This window comes from Merops nubicus, unplaced genomic scaffold, assembly GCF_000691845.1.
Source record: "Merops nubicus isolate BGI_N331 unplaced genomic scaffold, ASM69184v1 scaffold9046, whole genome shotgun sequence".
NCBI classification, from domain to species: Eukaryota; Metazoa; Chordata; class Aves; order Coraciiformes; family Meropidae; genus Merops; species Merops nubicus.
This window is the reverse complement of record NW_008612893.1, coordinates 1-18,523: the sequence shown is the minus strand read 5'-3', so window position 1 is coordinate 18,523 and position 18,523 is coordinate 1. Positions and strand designations below refer to the sequence as shown.

General features: G+C 41.2%; 1 protein-coding gene across 1 annotated transcript; it reads left to right on the top strand.

Moving 5' to 3' along the window:
- Window positions 1-398: 398 nt before the first annotated feature.
- On the top strand, window positions 399-12,259 carry LOC103774304 (thyrotropin-releasing hormone receptor; the record flags this gene model as incomplete). Its single annotated transcript, XM_008941696.1, has 2 exons — window positions 399-1,193; window positions 11,873-12,259. Coding segments are annotated over exons 1-2 (1,182 nt in total), but the record flags the coding sequence as incomplete, so codon positions are not given.
- Window positions 12,260-18,523: the final 6,264 nt, after the last annotated feature.

Genomic DNA, 18,523 nt, shown 5'->3' with positions numbered 1-18,523 from the left:
ACTGGATCAGCTGAGTCCCGTGCAGTGCTTTAGCCAGCTGGCAGAGCAGGAGAGCTCTGCTTTCCCTGCCACCGCCTCCTCCTCCTCTGCAGGGGGGAAGCTCCCATCTCCACATGCTGTGTTTTCATGAATGCCTCGAACTGCCTGTGAGAAAACAGCTTTTTAACCTGTGTGAGTGAGCTGGAGTGTTAGAGGGTAACTGGATTTACAAAGACTGAAAGTCCAGGTGCTTTCAGGGGAGTGGAGAACAGCAGAGGAATGGGACTGTGACTACATGGAGAACGTGCTCTGGGGCTATGGCTCACCCATGCTCTGCTCCACTCACCCTTTCGCAGGGCACCATGGAGGACATGTGCTGAGACTGAGTGCTGGGCGGAAGCAGCAGTGGGCTGATGAAAATGGAGAATGTCACAGGGGATGAGCAGAACCAAACTGGGCTGCCACTGTCAAGCCAGGAGATCATTACAGCCGAATATCAAGTTGTTACCATCCTCTTGGTCCTCCTCATCTGCGGACTGGGCATCGTGGGCAACATCATGGTGGTTTTGGTGGTCCTCAGAACCAAACACATGAGAACTCCCACTAACTGCTATCTGGTGAGTCTGGCTGTGGCAGATCTCATGGTGCTTGTGGCTGCAGGACTACCCAATATCACAGAAAGCTTGTACAGATCCTGGGTATATGGCTATGTGGGGTGCCTCTGCATCACTTATCTCCAGTACCTAGGGATCAATGCTTCTTCTTTTTCCATCACTGCCTTCACCGTTGAGAGATACATAGCCATCTGCCACCCAATCAAAGCTCAATTCCTATGTACTTTTTCAAGAGCCAAAAAGATCATTATTTTTGTCTGGGCTTTCACCTCCGTATACTGTATGCTCTGGTTTTTCTTGCTAGACCTTAATACAGTGGTCTACAAAGACACTATTGTTGTGTCCTGTGGCTATAAAGTGTCCAGGAGCTATTACTCTCCTATCTACATGATGGATTTTGGTATATTTTATGTCGTGCCAATGGTATTGGCAACTGTTCTCTATGGCCTGATTGCTAGAATACTGTTCCTGAACCCCATGCCTTCGGACCCCAAAGAAAACTCTAAGACATGGAGGAATGACGTGGCTCACCAAAGCAAGCCTGTGAATTCCAAGAAGACTAACAGAAGTTTCAATAGCACTATTGCTTCTCGAAGGCAGGTAGGAACGGCAGTTTGAAATGGCTTTCTGAAATCCCAAACCCACTTGTTTTAGAGATGACTAGTCTAAACCTGTAGAAAGGGGTAAAATATGTTTTCCCTTTTTGTTATGCAGTCAAGCTGAAATTCTGTGATATGTGTACACATGCATATAAATAAGTATTTTTTTTCTTGCCTATTCATTGTTACCTACAGCAAGGACTGAAAATCAAATAATATTTTATTTCCTGTATCAAAAAGCAATTATTAAGTGACAGTAAAGAATGAAACATTTTAAACTATATTTATATTATAGCCTGTTAGTAATCCTGCCAAGTATACAAAGTGACTCAAGTTATTTTTGAGGTCTGAAGAGAGGGAACTAGGCTAGGGGTTTAGGAGACTTGAGGCTTTGTCCTGGCTAAGGCATTGCCTTACTCTGAAAACACGGTCAAGTCTTTACTTTTCTTGTCTCTATCTCTGCTGTGAAAAGTTTGTTTAAGCAAGTCTATATAGAAATGCTTTGCAAATGCTAAGTATCTTTGTCATTCTGTCTCTCATAAAATACTTCTAGGTATCGCTGGCTCAGAACAGAGGCATAGGTTTGACCAGCTTCTTTTTGTATTGTTAAATGTGCATGCTGCACTGTCTAGTTATACCTACATATAAGCCAAAGAGAGCTGTCGATTGACTGATGGCTATTTTCAATAGCCCAAACTGCCTGCCCCTGACACAGCGTGCAGCAGGGAGCAGAGCTGGGAGCAGTGCTGAGAGCTGCAGGGCGCAGCACTTCTCAGCTGGCTCCGGCTGCAGCAGGCAGCCTGATGCAAGCTCTGGGAGGCAACGCTCCATGCTGAGCGACGTGGCTCCCACCCCTCAGCACCCCAGAGGGTCAGTTGAGGATGCTTCTACCTCCCAGCACTGTCCAGCTCCCTCAGGAAGCAAAGCTGAGCTGTGGACCTTTTCAAACAAGCCGAGTGCCCCACCTTGGTTGACAGGTTGAACTTTGCATTCTTCTTATTTTATGTGGATTGCTACTGTTTAATGAGAAGGATCATTTTCCCTTATTACAGAGATGACACTGATGTCAAAGGTTAACTGAGCTGCCCGCTGGAGCACCAAGCACTCACAGAGCACCAGAACCATGTTTGGAAACGCACAACTGAAACATGGGTTAGCTTATATATAATTGTGTCTCCAGTTATAGTTAATAGTCATATTAGAAGTGTCTAATTTTGTTTTTATTTGTCCGTTAATTAGTAGAAGAAGAAAATCTACTTTTCAAGTTCTCACTATCACTTTACTATAAATTCTTGATTGCGTGTGCTTCGCATCACTTGAAATACAGACAAGTCTTCTTCACTGAGCATTGGTGAATGGGGATATGTTTATATTATGAGATCAAAAAGTGAGCATTGTAACGTGATGTCTTTTATGTCTTGTGAAGACAGCAAGACTTTTTCTAAAAGCCTAAGGAACCTCTTTGTTTACAGTAACATTATGAGTAAAGCTGGCATTTGTGTATAATAAAACATAGGAAGCAAAGCAAGGAGAGTGTGGCATTATTAGTCATATTCTTCATATAATAACAGAATGCAAAATATAGGTAGCAATGTAAAATGGGAAAACACAGGTCCGTATTTAAAAAAAAATACTTCAACAACTAGTAAGACACACAAGGGAAAATTTCCTGCTGCACAGGCAAAGGCATGTATAGCTGACAGTATAGTTTGGCCATAGTGAGTTCTACTTCCCCTTAAGCCTGGCTATTTGCCTTCTCAGAACTGTGCTTGCACTACAATGATGGAGTTGCATATGATGTCCAGTGTGTGATCTGTAGAAAAAAAGTGACTGAAAATGTGGTATACACTTCCTGCTTCTGTGGCAATTCTCAAATTTATCCAAGAACGTTTCTATGAAACAAAATTTAACCATGTTCCTGTGGTGGGTTGGCTCCAGATGCTAGCCAGATACCCACCCAGCCAATTGCTCATCCCTCCCCACAGCAGGGAAAATGGGAAGAACAGAAGCAAAAAAACTCATAAGTCAAGATAAGGACAGGAAGATAACTTCTCAGTTATTGTCATTGGCAATGCAGAATTGAGGAAAGTTAACTACCTTTATTGCTGATTTATTGCCTCTTGTTATAGTTGCAAGTTAAACTCAGTCCCTTCCATGAGGCAAACTGACAGCGTGGGGCCAGGAAGAGCTGTGGTCAGACTGCAGAGATTTGTCTCTGTCACTCCTTTCTTCTCACTCTTCTCCTCTGCTTCAGTCTGAGTCCTCATAGGCTGTAGTACCTTCAGGTGGTGCCTACTTTGCCAAGGAGCATCCCTTCCTCTGACTTTGGTGTTCCTTCTGCTGTCTCCCACTCTTGTTCTCTTCTCTCCTTTCTCTCTTTTTCTATTATTTTTGCTATGTCTTCAATATGACTATGCAGAGGCAACACCAGCTTGGCTGATGGGCTCAGCTGTGTCCTGTGGTGGGTCTGTTGGAGCTGGATACACCTGTGTCCAGCACCAGACAGTCTCAGGCCTCTTCTCAGAAAGGCCGCTTGTGCAACCTCCCGACTATAAAAACTTGGACATAGAAATTAAGTACATTTCCACTGAGTGATTGTAATTATTATTATAATTAACCTCTTATGAGCTTACATTTTTATAATATACAAGTAATAATTAGATAAGGTTCTTCAAAATTTATTAAAATTTAAGTTAGGAATGTCATAACCGTTTTTGATGATGATTAATCCAACATGGAAGTGTGTAAATTGATTTCCCCACTTAGTTTGACCTGGATTGCTTGACTACTCTGGATTTAGCTTGACCCAGACTGCCAGTGAATATAGCTGGGTCTCCTCAGGTGCTCTCTGCTAGAAGCTCCAGGTAGGAGCTCCACCCTTTTCCAGTGCAGTCTTGACCAGTCCATGGCAGATGGTGGGGCTGTTGATTCCAGGTGTACTGGACACCCCTCCAAGTGAAAGCAAACTGTGGCCTGCACTCTAGTGCTATAGGAATGGAGAAGAACATGTTAGCAATGTCAGTTGTGGGGTGCCACTTGGCTGCCTTTGACTCCAGTTTGTACTGAAGCTCCAGCAGGTCTGGCACAGCAGCACTCTTCCCTGGTGTCATTTCATTCAGGCCATGGGAGTCCACTGTTAGGCTCCCTTCTCCAGCAGGCTTTTGCACTGGCCAGATGGGGCTGTTGAAGGGTGAGCGAGTTTTGATTTAGTGCAGCACAAGAGGAGAAGTAACAACAACAACAACAACAGTAACAGCAATGAAACGGGCAATGCAGAACAACCCTGGCAAAGAGCACTGCTCCTCGCCCTGCAGGGGCACACGCTTTGCCTGCCCCCTGCCCTTACAGAGCGGGCGTGACAGCAGTATGGTACTGAAGTACCCCTTGGCTGGTTCAGCTCTCTACCCTGGCTGTGGCCCCCTCCCTACTTCTGGTGGTAATCAACCCTCTCCTAAACAAAGCAGGACAGAAACAACCCAGAATTAGAAACTGATGGACTAAAAATGCAAAGACCAACTTAGAAACCACCCTGGATTCAACACTTAGGCTGCTTCCTCACACCTGGCAAAAATGGAAAGAGCAGTGCCAGGGAGGAACAACCCTGATGTGACACCTAGAATAGCTCAATGCTCAGGGAGGAAGGAAAGCTACAGTAAAATAACCATTTCCTTGCAACCATACACTACCTAAGCTAAGGCAAGGAGGGTGTGGGGAGCTCAGCAGTGAGATAAACAGGGGAGGGGGGCGGTGGCTACTGCTGAAGGAGGATAGATGGGCTGTGTTCAGTTGCAATAGAACAGATATTTTCAGTGTTGGCTGTAAACAGACATAATAATGCCAGCACTGGAAGGGGAGAAAAGTGACCAGGTGGTCTGAGGACCTTTGTTTTCAGAACAGACTGGCAATTTAGAGCATTCTATGATTTAGAAAAAAAAGGTCTGAAATGTATTTTAGAATGGTGAGTCAAGCCTTATCATTTTCATGTGGAGTGCCTAGAGATGAGCTCAGAATGAAGCTCAATGAACAAAAATCAGCTTTTCCAGGCAGAAAGTGATTGTCTGCTTACTCATTCCATTTTCTACCTTCACTCCTGCACTGATATGGTTTAAAAGTCACAGTGCTGTGTTAGTTCTAGTAAATATTTATTTTGTTGTGATGTTTGGAAAGCTAAAATGAATAAAATCTGTTTGCTGAAGGATCAACACCACTGTATCTACAACCATCAATGGACAACACCTTCAAAGTGCTTTTTAGGGCCCCCTGAATTTTTCATTCAAAGCACTGCAGGACAAAATGGAACAAGGAAGAAAAGTAAAGAAAACAAGCAGAAAAAACAAAATCTATCCTTCTTTTTAAAAAATGTTGAAAGAGAAGGAAAGGCACAAAATAAGCTTTCTTTTCTCATAAAGTGTCTCCATTTCAAACACATTTTTGTTCCATTGAAGAACATCTGTTACCACTGATACTGGACAACTACTGAAATTATGTGTTATTTGTTTACACTGCAAACTAAAGACCTACCAAGGAAAGAAGCACCAATACATACCCATAGGATGTGTCAAACTCCATTCTTACATCCACTTCTTAAGAGTTTAATCAATCCCACTCATGCAATATTTAGTCTGTTTTACAGAACTATTCTGGATAGCAGGGTATGATAGATGATAGATGTATTTTAAAGGTTTTCAAAAAGAAAACTAGTTTTATTTTACAGTCAGGCACTCCTTCATACATGGGAATACATTTCCAGTTCACTCTGTACTTTCCATGAGGCTCCTGGTGTCCTAAGAGGAACAGAAACTGGTTCATTCTGCCTCTTTTTTGTCAGAACCCAGATCCAGCAGGTCCCCTTATTACGGAAAGCAGTAAGAGTCACTCGTTGCCTTAGCAGAACTTTTGATCAGCCACTACAAGTCAGTAGGCAACACCTGACTTTCTCCTGAGGGAAATTCTCTGCTAGAAGCAAGCAAGATATTGGTATACTCTATTTTCAGAGGGATCAGTTTGTGCTTAAGCCTATGTGCCCTTAGGCCCTGAGGAATAAACTAGTGTTACACTTGGTTTTAGTACAGAAACATGAAGGTAAACCTTATGTGTTTAGTTTGTGACTAAAGAAAGATCTTAAGCACCTATTAGGTCTGATAGAGCCAGGGTTGAACGGGCTTTCAGCTGTGCTTTCCGAATATAATAACCTTGCAAGACGGAAGTTGGTATGTAGCTGAACAAAACTGTGGGAAAGCATTTGACTGCCAATAGGGGGTCTCAGGGATAAACAGTGACAATATGGGTTTTTGCAACAGACAACTAGGAGAAAATGAGAAGGTGACTAAGAGTAAGGTGAGACCTCGTTGACCACAAAGAAACCGTAGAGTATTTCTGCTGAGTGATTTGCACAGTTTGAACAGAATGAAATGGTTCTGGTGTACACGTTTCTTCAAGTTAAACAGAAGGGAAGTTGAGAAAGCAAAATTTTCCAGCACCTTTCAGTTGAACCCAGGTCACAGTAGCTGAAACTTTTAAGCTTAACAGAGGAATGAGCAACATGATTAAAAGATGATATCGTGACAAACAGTATCTCTTAAGTCCAGACAGATCAAAGTCTCATTTACTCAATTTAGAGCCAAAGAAGGAACTTCAATGCCAATTCAGTGTTAAGATTTATTTAGCAACTGCATGATCTTTTGGACAGATGATCACAGGTACAAAGGATGTGATTGAAGTTGATTTCTACTCACTCATCAGCAAATACAGACTATAAATTTGGAGCTGCCCAATTAAACACATAATTTGAACATGTAAAGAATCCTGGATCTCATTGAAGTGCTGTGGTTAAACTCCCAGCCCTGAATGAGGGTTGGCATATGGATGATGTCTACAACCAGGCAAGAAAGACCCTCCTGATGGATTTTCACCCAGGGTCTGGCCAGCCTTGGGTGGGAACTCATTAGGAGATCACCATCAGGTGCCCCCGCCTTCCACATTAATTTGGAGGAAGGGCAATAAGCCACCTCTATAAGAGCTGACTCTGATTGTGGTATAGTTGGGATGTCTGTTTACACAATGCATGTGCTGTGGTGGTTCTGGCTCTTGAAAGAGCTTCCCTGACTCTTTGTAGGAATGGAGTTTCCAGGACAGCCAAACAAGATCATGAGTCTCTCTTTGGGAAAATTTTGTAAAATTGGACTCCTTGTCTAGCTGGTTCCATCTCCTGTGTCATGTTTCCTTGGCCAGGTTGCTCCCTTCTTCACATCCTTTGCAGTTTGTGAGTGCATTGACTTGTTCCTCCCTCCAGTTGTCTGGCAGTTTGGTTCTTTGGTGTACATTGTGGTGGTGGAGGGAGGACTCTGGCTGTTGGTTTGCCTCTTGATGATACTATTCTTCTGTGTTGGGCAAGCAGTCAGCAGAAGACTCATGAAGTGCTGAAAAACTATAATTGTTGTCATGGAACTAGGGTAAAACTGCATGTGGTGGCAAGCAAGACTGAATGTGTTTCAAAGGATTATGAGCCAATGAGGCACTTTGTCCCAGATTCCTCAGGACCTTAGATTAAAGCTATTTTCTACCAGTATTTTGTTACAATTTCCTAGAATCTCTGTGGCTGCCAGGTGCCTCTGGAGATCATTCCGTCCAGCCCTAGTGGTAGTACTGCTTTCAGCGGTGCTGTGGTAGGCTGAAGACATCTGGCTTGTTAAATATTAGGAAGCAATTCTGCCACTTTGTTTTACTTTCTTCGTTGAAACTGCAAAGGTAGATGCAACAATTAGATCTTTTACTTTTCAGGCATGCATATGATTGCATTAGCCTACCAGCTTGTGTCTTTGCTATTCCAAAATCACCTGCTGTTGGTACTTGCAAACCATCCATACTGTTAAGGTTCCAGAGAACACATTCACTGACTGTATCCAAGTCAAAATGAATAGCAATTGAGCAAACACTAACTGCAGTTACAGGCATTTATTGCACATAAATAGTAATGTGTGTGCATAAATTCAATCCAGAAAAAATACAAGTGCCTCGACCAAAGGTTTGAACAGATTGTCCGTTACCAAAGATTGCAGACAGGCCAAATTCATTATAACTAGCTCATTACCTCTATCAAGCAGCAGTTCATGTTCAGCTTAAATTCACATATGTTACAGCTTCAACTTCACACATGCCTGAAATTCAAGCTAATAATTCTTTAGTCTTTACTCATAATCTTTCCTTTTGTGCCTTTACACCATAAAGTACAGTAAGTATCAGAATAAATCTCAACACTTGCTTTGTCACATACAGCACCACCACAATTTCACTTACTTCTAAAATTCTGTAATGTTTGCTTGCAGAAATAAAAGAAATAAAGTTTCCTATTTGGACTTTGGAAGGTTTAGCCACTAAATGTGTAGTTGCTGTTTAGGACAATGAATTCAGAGCAGATTTGTACCTTTGATGGTAAAAGTTGAAATTTAATCACAATTTCACTTCTTGTCCCATTTAGGAATTCTATTCCAAATGGAATAGAATTTTATTCTATTTATTATGAAGAAATGGTTTTTATTAAAAAGATAAGAGATAAAGAGAGGTTTCATGTCATAAATAGAAAATGTGTTATTCAAAGTATTCAAAGCAGATTGCACAATAAAATAAAGATCCACTAACAAGTAGCACAAACCAACATTAAATGTTCCTTTACAGTATATGGTATGAGGCAGAAAATCTATTTCTGCTTTTTTCTCTGTGGTTACTTAATTTTGCTAACAGTGCTTATTTTTTCCTAGCAGATCTAGGATCTCTCAGCATTTCTAAAATGTTAACATTTTCTCCTGAAGATTCAAATAGTTCTTTTCTGCTCAGAAATGTCCTGCAAACCAGACATTACAGGAAGGAAGAAGACAGTGCAAAAACCTAAAGCTGAAGGATAGAAAAGGGATTTGCCTGTCACCCAGGAAAACTTTGAAAATGTGAGGAAATTAAATCCTTTATTCTAAGAGAGCTGTTCTGTGAATTATTTTGGTAAGCAGCTCATAACCTTTTGAAGGAGAACAAGAGGCCAGGAGGAGCGGAAGGGGAGACAAAGAAGCAACCTAGTCCCCTTGTAAGGCAGCTAAGAGCCAACACACTGTCTGGCTTGTGCTCATGGAATCAGAACCTGAGCTGTATCCTTCCTTTTTCTATTTCCCATCTCATCCCTCCTCATCTATCTGGTCCTCCAGATCAGATCCTGGTTCTGGCTGTATTGGTGTGTCCCACACTTCCATTTTATCCTACCAAGCTCAGCCAGCAGATCCCAAATTTTTTTCTTGCCCATTCACGGTATGAACACTGAATTACATATCTGCAGGTAGACTTCATATTTTCTCTAAAGGAGCTCTTAGTTTTCTCAGGTACCAAGGAGACTTTGAAAAATAAATACAACCTTAGATAGCAGATGCTTGTTTAGACTTGAGATGGAACCCAACTCACTTAACATTATCTCAGTCAAATCATCTAAGATCCTTCCACAGTCAGTTAAAAGAGGTATGAGGTAGTTCACCCTCTAGACAAAGTCTTCTTTTACACATCAATGCAGTATGTAATAGCCACAGGAATGGGCTGGGCTCATTGAAATCTAGATTTGAAGAGAGAAGGGGACAACACCAATCTTGACACAGCAATCTGGGGGCAGCACACCAATGTCTGAGGGATGGTCTGCTAGGGAGGTCCTTCAGTCTGCTATCCTGGTGGAGAAAGAAGGTGACCCATGTAGCAGCAAAGATGCAAGGGTTAATGCATTGGAAGCCATGGAAGTCCCTGAGAATGATCATGTATCAGATAGGACTTTTCACCTCCAAAAGGTGGCAGGATCAGCAGCACCCCTGAAGTGTTTCTATGCTAATGCATGCAGCATGGGCAACAAACAGGAGGAGCTGGAAGCCACTGTGCCACAAGGAAACTGTGACATAGTTGTCATGACAGAAACAAGGTGGGATGACTCACACAATTGCTGCACTGGATGGCTATAAACTCTTCAGAAGGGACAGGCAAGGAAAAGGCAGTGGCATAGTCCTCTGTGTTAGGCAGTGTTTGATTGCCTAGGGCCTGATGGTGATGATATGGTTGAGTGTTTGTGCGTAAGAATAGAGAGAAGGCCAACAAGGCAGATAGCACGGTAGGAGTCTGTTATAGGCCCCTCAACCAGGATGAAGAAGTAGATGAAACAAGCAGCTGGGAAAAGTCTTGTAATCTCTAGCAGTAGTTCTCATAGGGGATTTCAACTTACCAGATATCAGCTGGAAATACAGTACAGCAGAGAGGAAACAGCCCAAGAGGCTCCTGGGGTGTGTGGAAGAAAACCTTCTCACACAATTGGTGAGTGAGCCAGATGGGAAAGGTGCTTCACTGGACCTGATGTTTATAAATAGAGGAGGACCTGTGGGCAATGTGATGGCTGGCGGCCACCTTGGGAACAGCAATCATGAAACGATTATGTTCCCAATTCTCAGAGAAGTAAGGGGAGAGGTCAGCAGAACTGCTGCCTTAGGATTCTGGAGGGCAGACTCTGATCTGTTTAGGAACATGGTTGACAAAATACCTTGGGAGGCAGGCCTGAAGGGCAAAGGAGTCCAGGAAGGCTGGACATTTTTCAGGAAGGAAATCTTTAAGGCGCAGGATCATGTTGTTCCCATGTGCAAAAAGATGAGCTGGTGAGGCAGAAGACTGGCTTGGCTGAACTGGGAGCTTATGATGGAGCTCAGGAAAAAAAAGAGAACTTATGGCCTTTGGAAGAAGGGACAAGCATCTCTCAAAGACTACAGGATGCTGTGAAGTTATGCAGGTGAAAATTAGAGGCTGTGTCACTGTACTATCCCACTGTCACTTATCACTGTAATTTCTACCTCATTTATTAACGTGTTTAAAATTTTCTTTAGTGTAGAGACTAGGGAGTACTGTATATACGAGAATTTATTTTTTTTTACCGGAGAAAGGCTCTTTTTACAGTGGAGTATTTAAAAAAAAATTAATTATTCCTTGTTCATTTCAGCTATCCTGGCTATACCAAAAAATTTTTTTTTTTTTTTATTCAAGACAAATTTACACAATAGATGAAAGTTCTTATAATAATCAAGTTTTATTAATAATCAAATATTTCCTGACTCTGTAAAATTAATTGGCATTTCAGAGTAAACATGAAATAATGAAGATCAAATTGAGGATTTGATGAATAGAAAAAAATCTAATTCTTCTTTTGATTTTGCATTATTTTTGACTTTTGGAAATTTTTCTAGGGTGACTGTTAAAACAGATTAAATAGACTTCGGCTTCAATTACTCTACACAGTATACTAGTCTAAAGGAGGAGCTCTGATGTGGTTGGGAAAAAATGGCTTTAACCCCCTTTTTTTTCCACTTGAATAGACACCGCCTTCTAGCTTGAGAAGTTGCAAAATCTTAGGCCTACAACAATTAGCTTACTGGGTGTTACCTGGAAAGAACAATTTAATAAAAGTTAGGAGGAATTTGGAGCCAGAATTTTTTTTGCCAGTCTTACTGTAGAAAACCTTTCTGAATTAATTCTGGTTTTCATTAGTCAGAATGTCCCAGCTGAGCTGAAGAGTCTGTCCACAGTTTTGCTTTTGCCTTAGAGACGCAGGGATCTACACGTTCCTTCCAAGATGAGTACTAACCTTCTTCCCCTCTTCTGTCCATGTCTGTGTTCCTCCAGGTTACCAAGATGTTGGCCGTGGTTGTGATCCTGTTTGCATTTCTGTGGATGCCCTACCGCACACTGGTTGTGGTCAATTCCTTTCTCTCCAGCCCCTTCCAAGAAAACTGGTTCCTGCTCTTTTGCAGAATCTGTATTTATTTAAATAGTGCCATCAATCCTGTAATTTACAATCTCATGTCCCAGAAGTTCAGGGCAGCCTTCAGGAAACTCTGCAACTGCCAGCGGAAAAGGGAGAAGAAGCCAGCCAATTACAGTGTGGCCCTGAACTATAATGTCATCAAAGAGTCTGATCACTTCAGCACTGAGCTAGAAGATATTACTGTCACAAATACCTATCTGTCCTCTGCAAAGTTGTCCCTTGGTGACACGTGTTTGTCATCTGAGGTAACAGTTAATATGTTTTAATGTTTGATGCAAAGCCCTCATGAACCAGAACATGTTCATGTGCACGGGGCTTGTGCTGGGCTAGCTTTCAGCTCAAGGAACACAACAAAGGACCAAGGAAGGCTGGCAGTGAGAGATGATGCATGACCAAGCAGGGCATGGTGGGGAGGGAGGGCTGCCTGGTTCTGGAAAGTGATGCTCTCAGAGTGCCTTGTGCCAAGCTTGAGGTGGCTAGGAAGAGCTGTCACATGGGGAAGGATAAGAAGAAACACATAGGTTAAGCCTTGCTTCCTGAGGAGCAGAGTGTAATGGTGGAACATCAGAGAGTGATTCTTGGGCACAGTGTCTCATGTCTGTGACATGTCATGGTGGGCAGTGGTGTCTGAGCTCAGTGACTCCTCCTGGGCATGCTCTGGCTGCTTGCAGGAGGACAATGAGGCATTTTCTTATGCCTCACCCCTTGGCTCCAGCTTGGAGTTAACAAGCTTGGTGCCACCATGCATCTGTTGCTAAGAGAAGACATGGATCTTCCCCACACCAGTGCTGTGGTCCTGAGAATGCCGAAAAGCCACATCCATCTCCATGCTACCTGCACCATCCCTGTGTGTAGTACATCTCTCTAACCCAGCTGCCTTCTACATAATGATTCATGTTGCTGCTTTAGTGTTGCTTTTTTACATGATACACCTGAATGCTGATTGTAAACAGATCTTACGATATAGATGATCCACAGAAGGGATTCATTTTTAATTTGCTGTTGCAGATTATATGAGAATGAAAAATATATCTTAGTTTGCTTCTTCTTTCCTCATTTTCAGGCCTGAGGCCCACATTGTTCTGAGTACACGGTCATATAAAACCTTCAGATGCTCTGTTCCCACCAACCTGCATGAAATGTAAAGGCATTTTTACTCACAGAATTGCAGGAATTACCCTATATCTCAACACATGTGCCTGTGTCCTACAAGAAAAAGCAGCCTCTTGAGGAGAGAAAAGAATATCTACTGACTCTAACTGAACAAAACACTTAGCACAAAATAACTTCAGGCAGGTGAGTTGGCTTCAGTGGAATACCCAAATCCTTCATCTCATGCACTGGCCAGAGCGGTCTGCATTCTCCAAAAGAGCCAGGCTGCCCAGGTCATCTCCTCAGACATGGAGTGAAGCAGTGGATGATGGTCCCAATGAAGGTGAGAGGCAAGGAGAGGAGCTGCCCCCCTGGGTGGCTGCACGGGACAGTACCAGAGGGGCCCATCCAGCAGCAGCCAGAACTGCTGCTGGTTACAGCAACTACCCACCGCCGGCTCCCTCACCTCCCAGCAGTGCAGCTCTGACTGCAGGCATCGTACCACGCTTCAATACGCAGATATCTGATGGAGAAGAACACAAAATCTTGTCCAAAATTGGGTATCTCTGTTTTTTTTTTTTTTTTTTTGTGAAAAAGGAAGACCGTTCGATGAATTCACAGCAGGGAATAAATGAATTAAGATGTCAATAAGAAGCTTTAAAAAAATCTTACTTTTTTTCAGGAAGCTAGTTTAAAGATCTACCACTTTAAATGTAACTCACAGCTAATAATGAATTGTAGCAGAACTTGACAGATATTGAAGAGTACTGGATGAGTGTCCCTCCTGTATTGGAGAGATTTTTACTGGCTAATTTTATCTTGGTTCAATAGTCATTGTGTCTCAGATCACTGCAGGCAGTTTATAGCTTCAATATGGATAATGTCTAGGGAAAAGAAAAAAAAATTCAATGAAAAATGACTTTTTTCATTTTTCATCTCAAAGCTTATTCATTAGAATACTTCAGGACATAAAAAGTGTTGTCAGAAGAGAAGTCACCACAGCTTCTCACTTGCTAGCACAGCCTCTTCGTACACAGGTCTGTAACAAGCAGCCTGGGGCCCTGATCTCCCCAGTGCAGCTGCAGTCAATACATACAGATTCACAGATTCACAGAATATAGTGTATCACTTTGGCTTTGCTCTCAACCAACTGAATCATAGAATCATAGAGTTGTTTAAGTTGGAAAAGACCTTTAAGATCATTGAGTCCAGCCATTAACCTAACTTTCATCAAGTTCACTGCTAAACCATGGCCCTAAGCACCACATCTACACATCTTTTAAATGTCTCCAGGGATGGTCATCCAACCACTTCCCTGGGCAGCCTGTTCCAGTGCTAGATAACTCTTTCTGTGAAGAAATTTTTCATACTATCCAACCTAAACCTCCTCTGGCACAACTTGAGGCCATTTCCTCTTCTCTCATCCCTTGTTACTTGGGAGTACAGTAAAGCATCTATCCAGGGCTTTCAGTCCAGGACCTACATCCCAGGCTTTCTAAAGAGGTGCAAGAACGAGGTCCTTTTCTTGCTTAAAAAGCAAGCAGACCTGCAGGACACGCAACAGGCAAAGAGAATGCATGCCACAGAAACCTTATTATACTGTTAGGAGCACAACTAGCTGGCCTGAGAACTGACCTATTTGTGTAATAACAGTAACACAAACTCACACTTTTATCTTGACCCTTTTCAGACTACAGACTGAACTACAACTCTTACAAACTGAGAATATCTGAGTTAATTCTCTCCTTCATTTACCTTTTTGCTCAAAAAGTAACTATTTTCTCAGCCTCTGTCTCCATAGTTCTTGGTTTTCTTCTTTTGGATGTTCAGGTGAGGTATTTGAGCCCATATTCTTAGTGAGGTTTCATCAAGGGCTAAATTCTGTGAAGGTGATTTTATATGCATCATCACTTGGAATATCAAATGAAAATGAATTATGTAGTGCCGATATTTATTTGTGCAAACAGAAATAATTATGCATGCAAAATTGTGTGCACAAATGTAATATCTAATACTGCAGATTTAAGTTAAAGTGTGATTTTAACTCATCATGTGCTATGGCTATGTCTTCACAGATGTTATTGATTAAATCCATGCTAATTTTATACTGATTCCTACTGCTAACACTATGAAACTTTGCTAGGTATCTTGGTAAAGTAGTTTTAGATCTGTGTTTGTCCTTTTGTTTATAAGAGCAACCAAGCTTTTTTCTTGTACCTAGACGTAGATTAGATATGTGGGCATGTCCTTATTTAGAAATCTGTGTGATTTTAAGTTTGTTAATAATACAACAAACTTTTTTGCTAGAAGTGAAAGTGACTGGATGTCCACTACTAACTGCAGAAATATAACTATTTAACTTTGCATACTTATTTTGTGAATAACAAATTCCTTTGCAACATTTAGTTTGAAAAAAAAAAAATCTGATTTGTAGCAATATCGAAATCCATGCCTATATCCTCATTTAATGGCTTTGATGCAAGAGGTTGCATTCTTATTGCATTTTTATTTGGAACTTTATGCAGCATGTGACAGAAGAGACGCTGCTGTAGCACCTGGCTTTTGGAGCTGCACTGTCCCCTGTGTGAAATACTGAGACATTGGAAGCTTCAGTGTTGGCAAACTGTGTAACTGAGAAAGCGTACGTGTATTTAAAACACACAGATTAGTGCATGGCGTCTTTGAGGTCAGAGTTAAGGATATATCAAAGCAGCTCCAATGTATTGTGAAGGCATTTATGAGACTTCTGTGCAAGTGAATGGCAGAAGTCAAATGGTAAAGCTTTTATTAGCTTCCCTTCAAAAGTAGTTATCCAATTGAGGTGACTGAAGGGCTGATCCTACTTCAGAGGCCACTGCCATAGCTCCCCTACTACACAGTGAATGCTCAGATCAGCTACTTGGCCTTTGGAAGTAAATATTCCTTGGTTGTTTTTAAAAAAGGTATTAAAAACAAACAAACAAACAAAACAAAAAAAAACCCACAAAACCCAAAAAAACCACCACAAATACTCAGATCTGAACATTGTCGTTGTGAAAAAACATCTTTTAAAAATGTTCAAAGCTTAATTTTTCTTTCAACAATGCTGCATATAGTTATTTATTTCTCCACTATTGTATGAAATCTGCTGTGTACAGTTATTTTATTTGTGACAAACTGCAGTGGAATTTCAAAATAATCTTTCAGTATTTTGTTCTCTCTTCCTCAAACAGAACTGTTTCTTTGCTGATTTGTTCTTTTCAAGATTGTTTTATCTTGACTGTTTCACTACTATTAAGATACAGTGATACAGCAAACAACAGTGAATTTGTTTTGCCAAAGAGAGTGGGACCCCAGAATTCCTTAGTTTGGGAGCTAAATCCTGGAAAATTTAATTCAGACAAACTATTGAAGAGCTGTTGATTTGAAAGGAATTTCTTTTCACATATCTAGAATAATTCTGATCTCATTCTATCACTGCATGTGGTTTATAAATGTGATTATAAATATGATTGTGAAATCGTTCAGAGAAAGTTACTGCTAATAAATGTAGTCTTCTGAAAAAAGAAAAACAACTTTTTTCAGAAGAAGCATTTTGTATTTCTTTGATGCACGCCACTGTGGAGATTAATTTGTGATGGATTTTTGTTGCTACTCTAATAAAATGTTGAGCAAGATAATTATGCTGAAACTTTATTGTTTTAACAACTGCTTGAATACATACCTTTTGCCTTGCTGTCCTTGACAATGTACAGATAACAACGTTCTTTGTCAGCTGTAGGGGAATGAGCATCCTAAAAAAGCAAGTTGACCATGAGGCAGCAGTGAGCCCCTGCAACAAAAAAGGCCACTGACTTTCTGTGCTGCACTAGACAGAGCATTGCCAGCAGGTTAAGGGAGATAATACTCCCCTTCTGCTTGGCACTGGGGAGACACACTTGGGATACTCTGTCCAGCGCTAAGCTCCTCAGAGAGAGACATGGGCACACTCCACTGCGGGTCTGCAGAGAGAATGAAGGACCTGGAGGAGAGGCTGGGAGAGCTACGATCGTTCAACCTGGAGAAGAGCAAGAGTATAAATACCTGATGGGAGAGAAGCTGGACCCAGGCTTCTTTCAGTGACAGGGCAAGAGGCAAGGGATATAAATGAAAATACAGAAAATTCCACTTAAACATTAGAAAAAAAACCCTTCTACTGTGAGGGTGTTCAAACACTGCAGCAGATTTTTCAGAGAGGTTGTTGTGTCAGGCTTAATTTCCATCTTACAAATCTCACTTTGTGCTTTCCCTAAGAGCTCTAGATCATATCTACTGAGTATTTCTTTACTCCCATTCAGGTGAACTTTATTATTTGGTGAATATATGCATGATTGTCCTATTCCTTTGCCCAATTTCCTACTGGGTTTCTCTCTCTTGCAAGTGCAAGAGGTAGTTTTTCTAATAATTTTGAGACTTTTTGTGAAGTTTATCATACCTACACTTTTATTGATGATTTGATGCATAGAGCTAAACAGGGAGGAAAAAGGCATTTACTATGTTTTGTTAGTACTGAAAGCATAATGGTTTTTGCTACTTCGAAAGATTCAAGTTCCCATTTATTGTCACTTTTGCACATAAATCTGAAAAAAAAAGTTTTTTTCTGAGAGCTTCTTCAGTTTTATTTCAGTATTAGATGTTACCACAATTTTGAGTAAGAAGGAAATATCACAATACTTAGCATCATAGCTTGCTTCTGTGTGCTTTTGTGTCAAAAGAACATGTCTACATATATCTAGGACTTTTAAGTCATTAAGAAGGACTCCTCTGGATAGGGGAATAACACCTGAGGGGGTATCTAAACGCCTGTGCTAAAAACAAATGCTTGGAAAGCTAAAGGACTAGTGAAGAATTATCTGACTACAGCACAGTGCTTACCAACATGCCATGAAGTGATGCAAGGAAACAGGATTCACAACACGTATGCTCTTGTCAGACTGTGGTTGCTGAAGCTCATGAGGCTGAAGCTACTACTGCTTGCACAGCTTGAAGATTCTGAAACTAGTGGTGTTGCTCATAAATCTTCTAAAACAGAAAGCTTTGCTACCAAGAATTATTTGCATTTATCAAATTATGTCTTTTCAAATTGGCAGTTATTGCATATATTTGCATGAACATGGTAGGGGCTTTTTTGAGCTCTCGGTTAAAGCTAGTACTCAAGAAAGAACACAAAATTGCATCCTTGCTTGAAATGTTTTATGACAAGTGAATAAATATCCTAAGGAATAATCAGATAGTTCCTAACAGGCTGATGACAGGCCAGCTAGCCATCTGGATTTTGTCATGTCTTAATAGAAGCATATGAAATAGAGGAATGCACCTCTACAAAAAAAAGAATAGAGAATAAATAATAAAAAATAAATGAACAAAACAAAACCCAAACTGTCATTACCGACACCCGA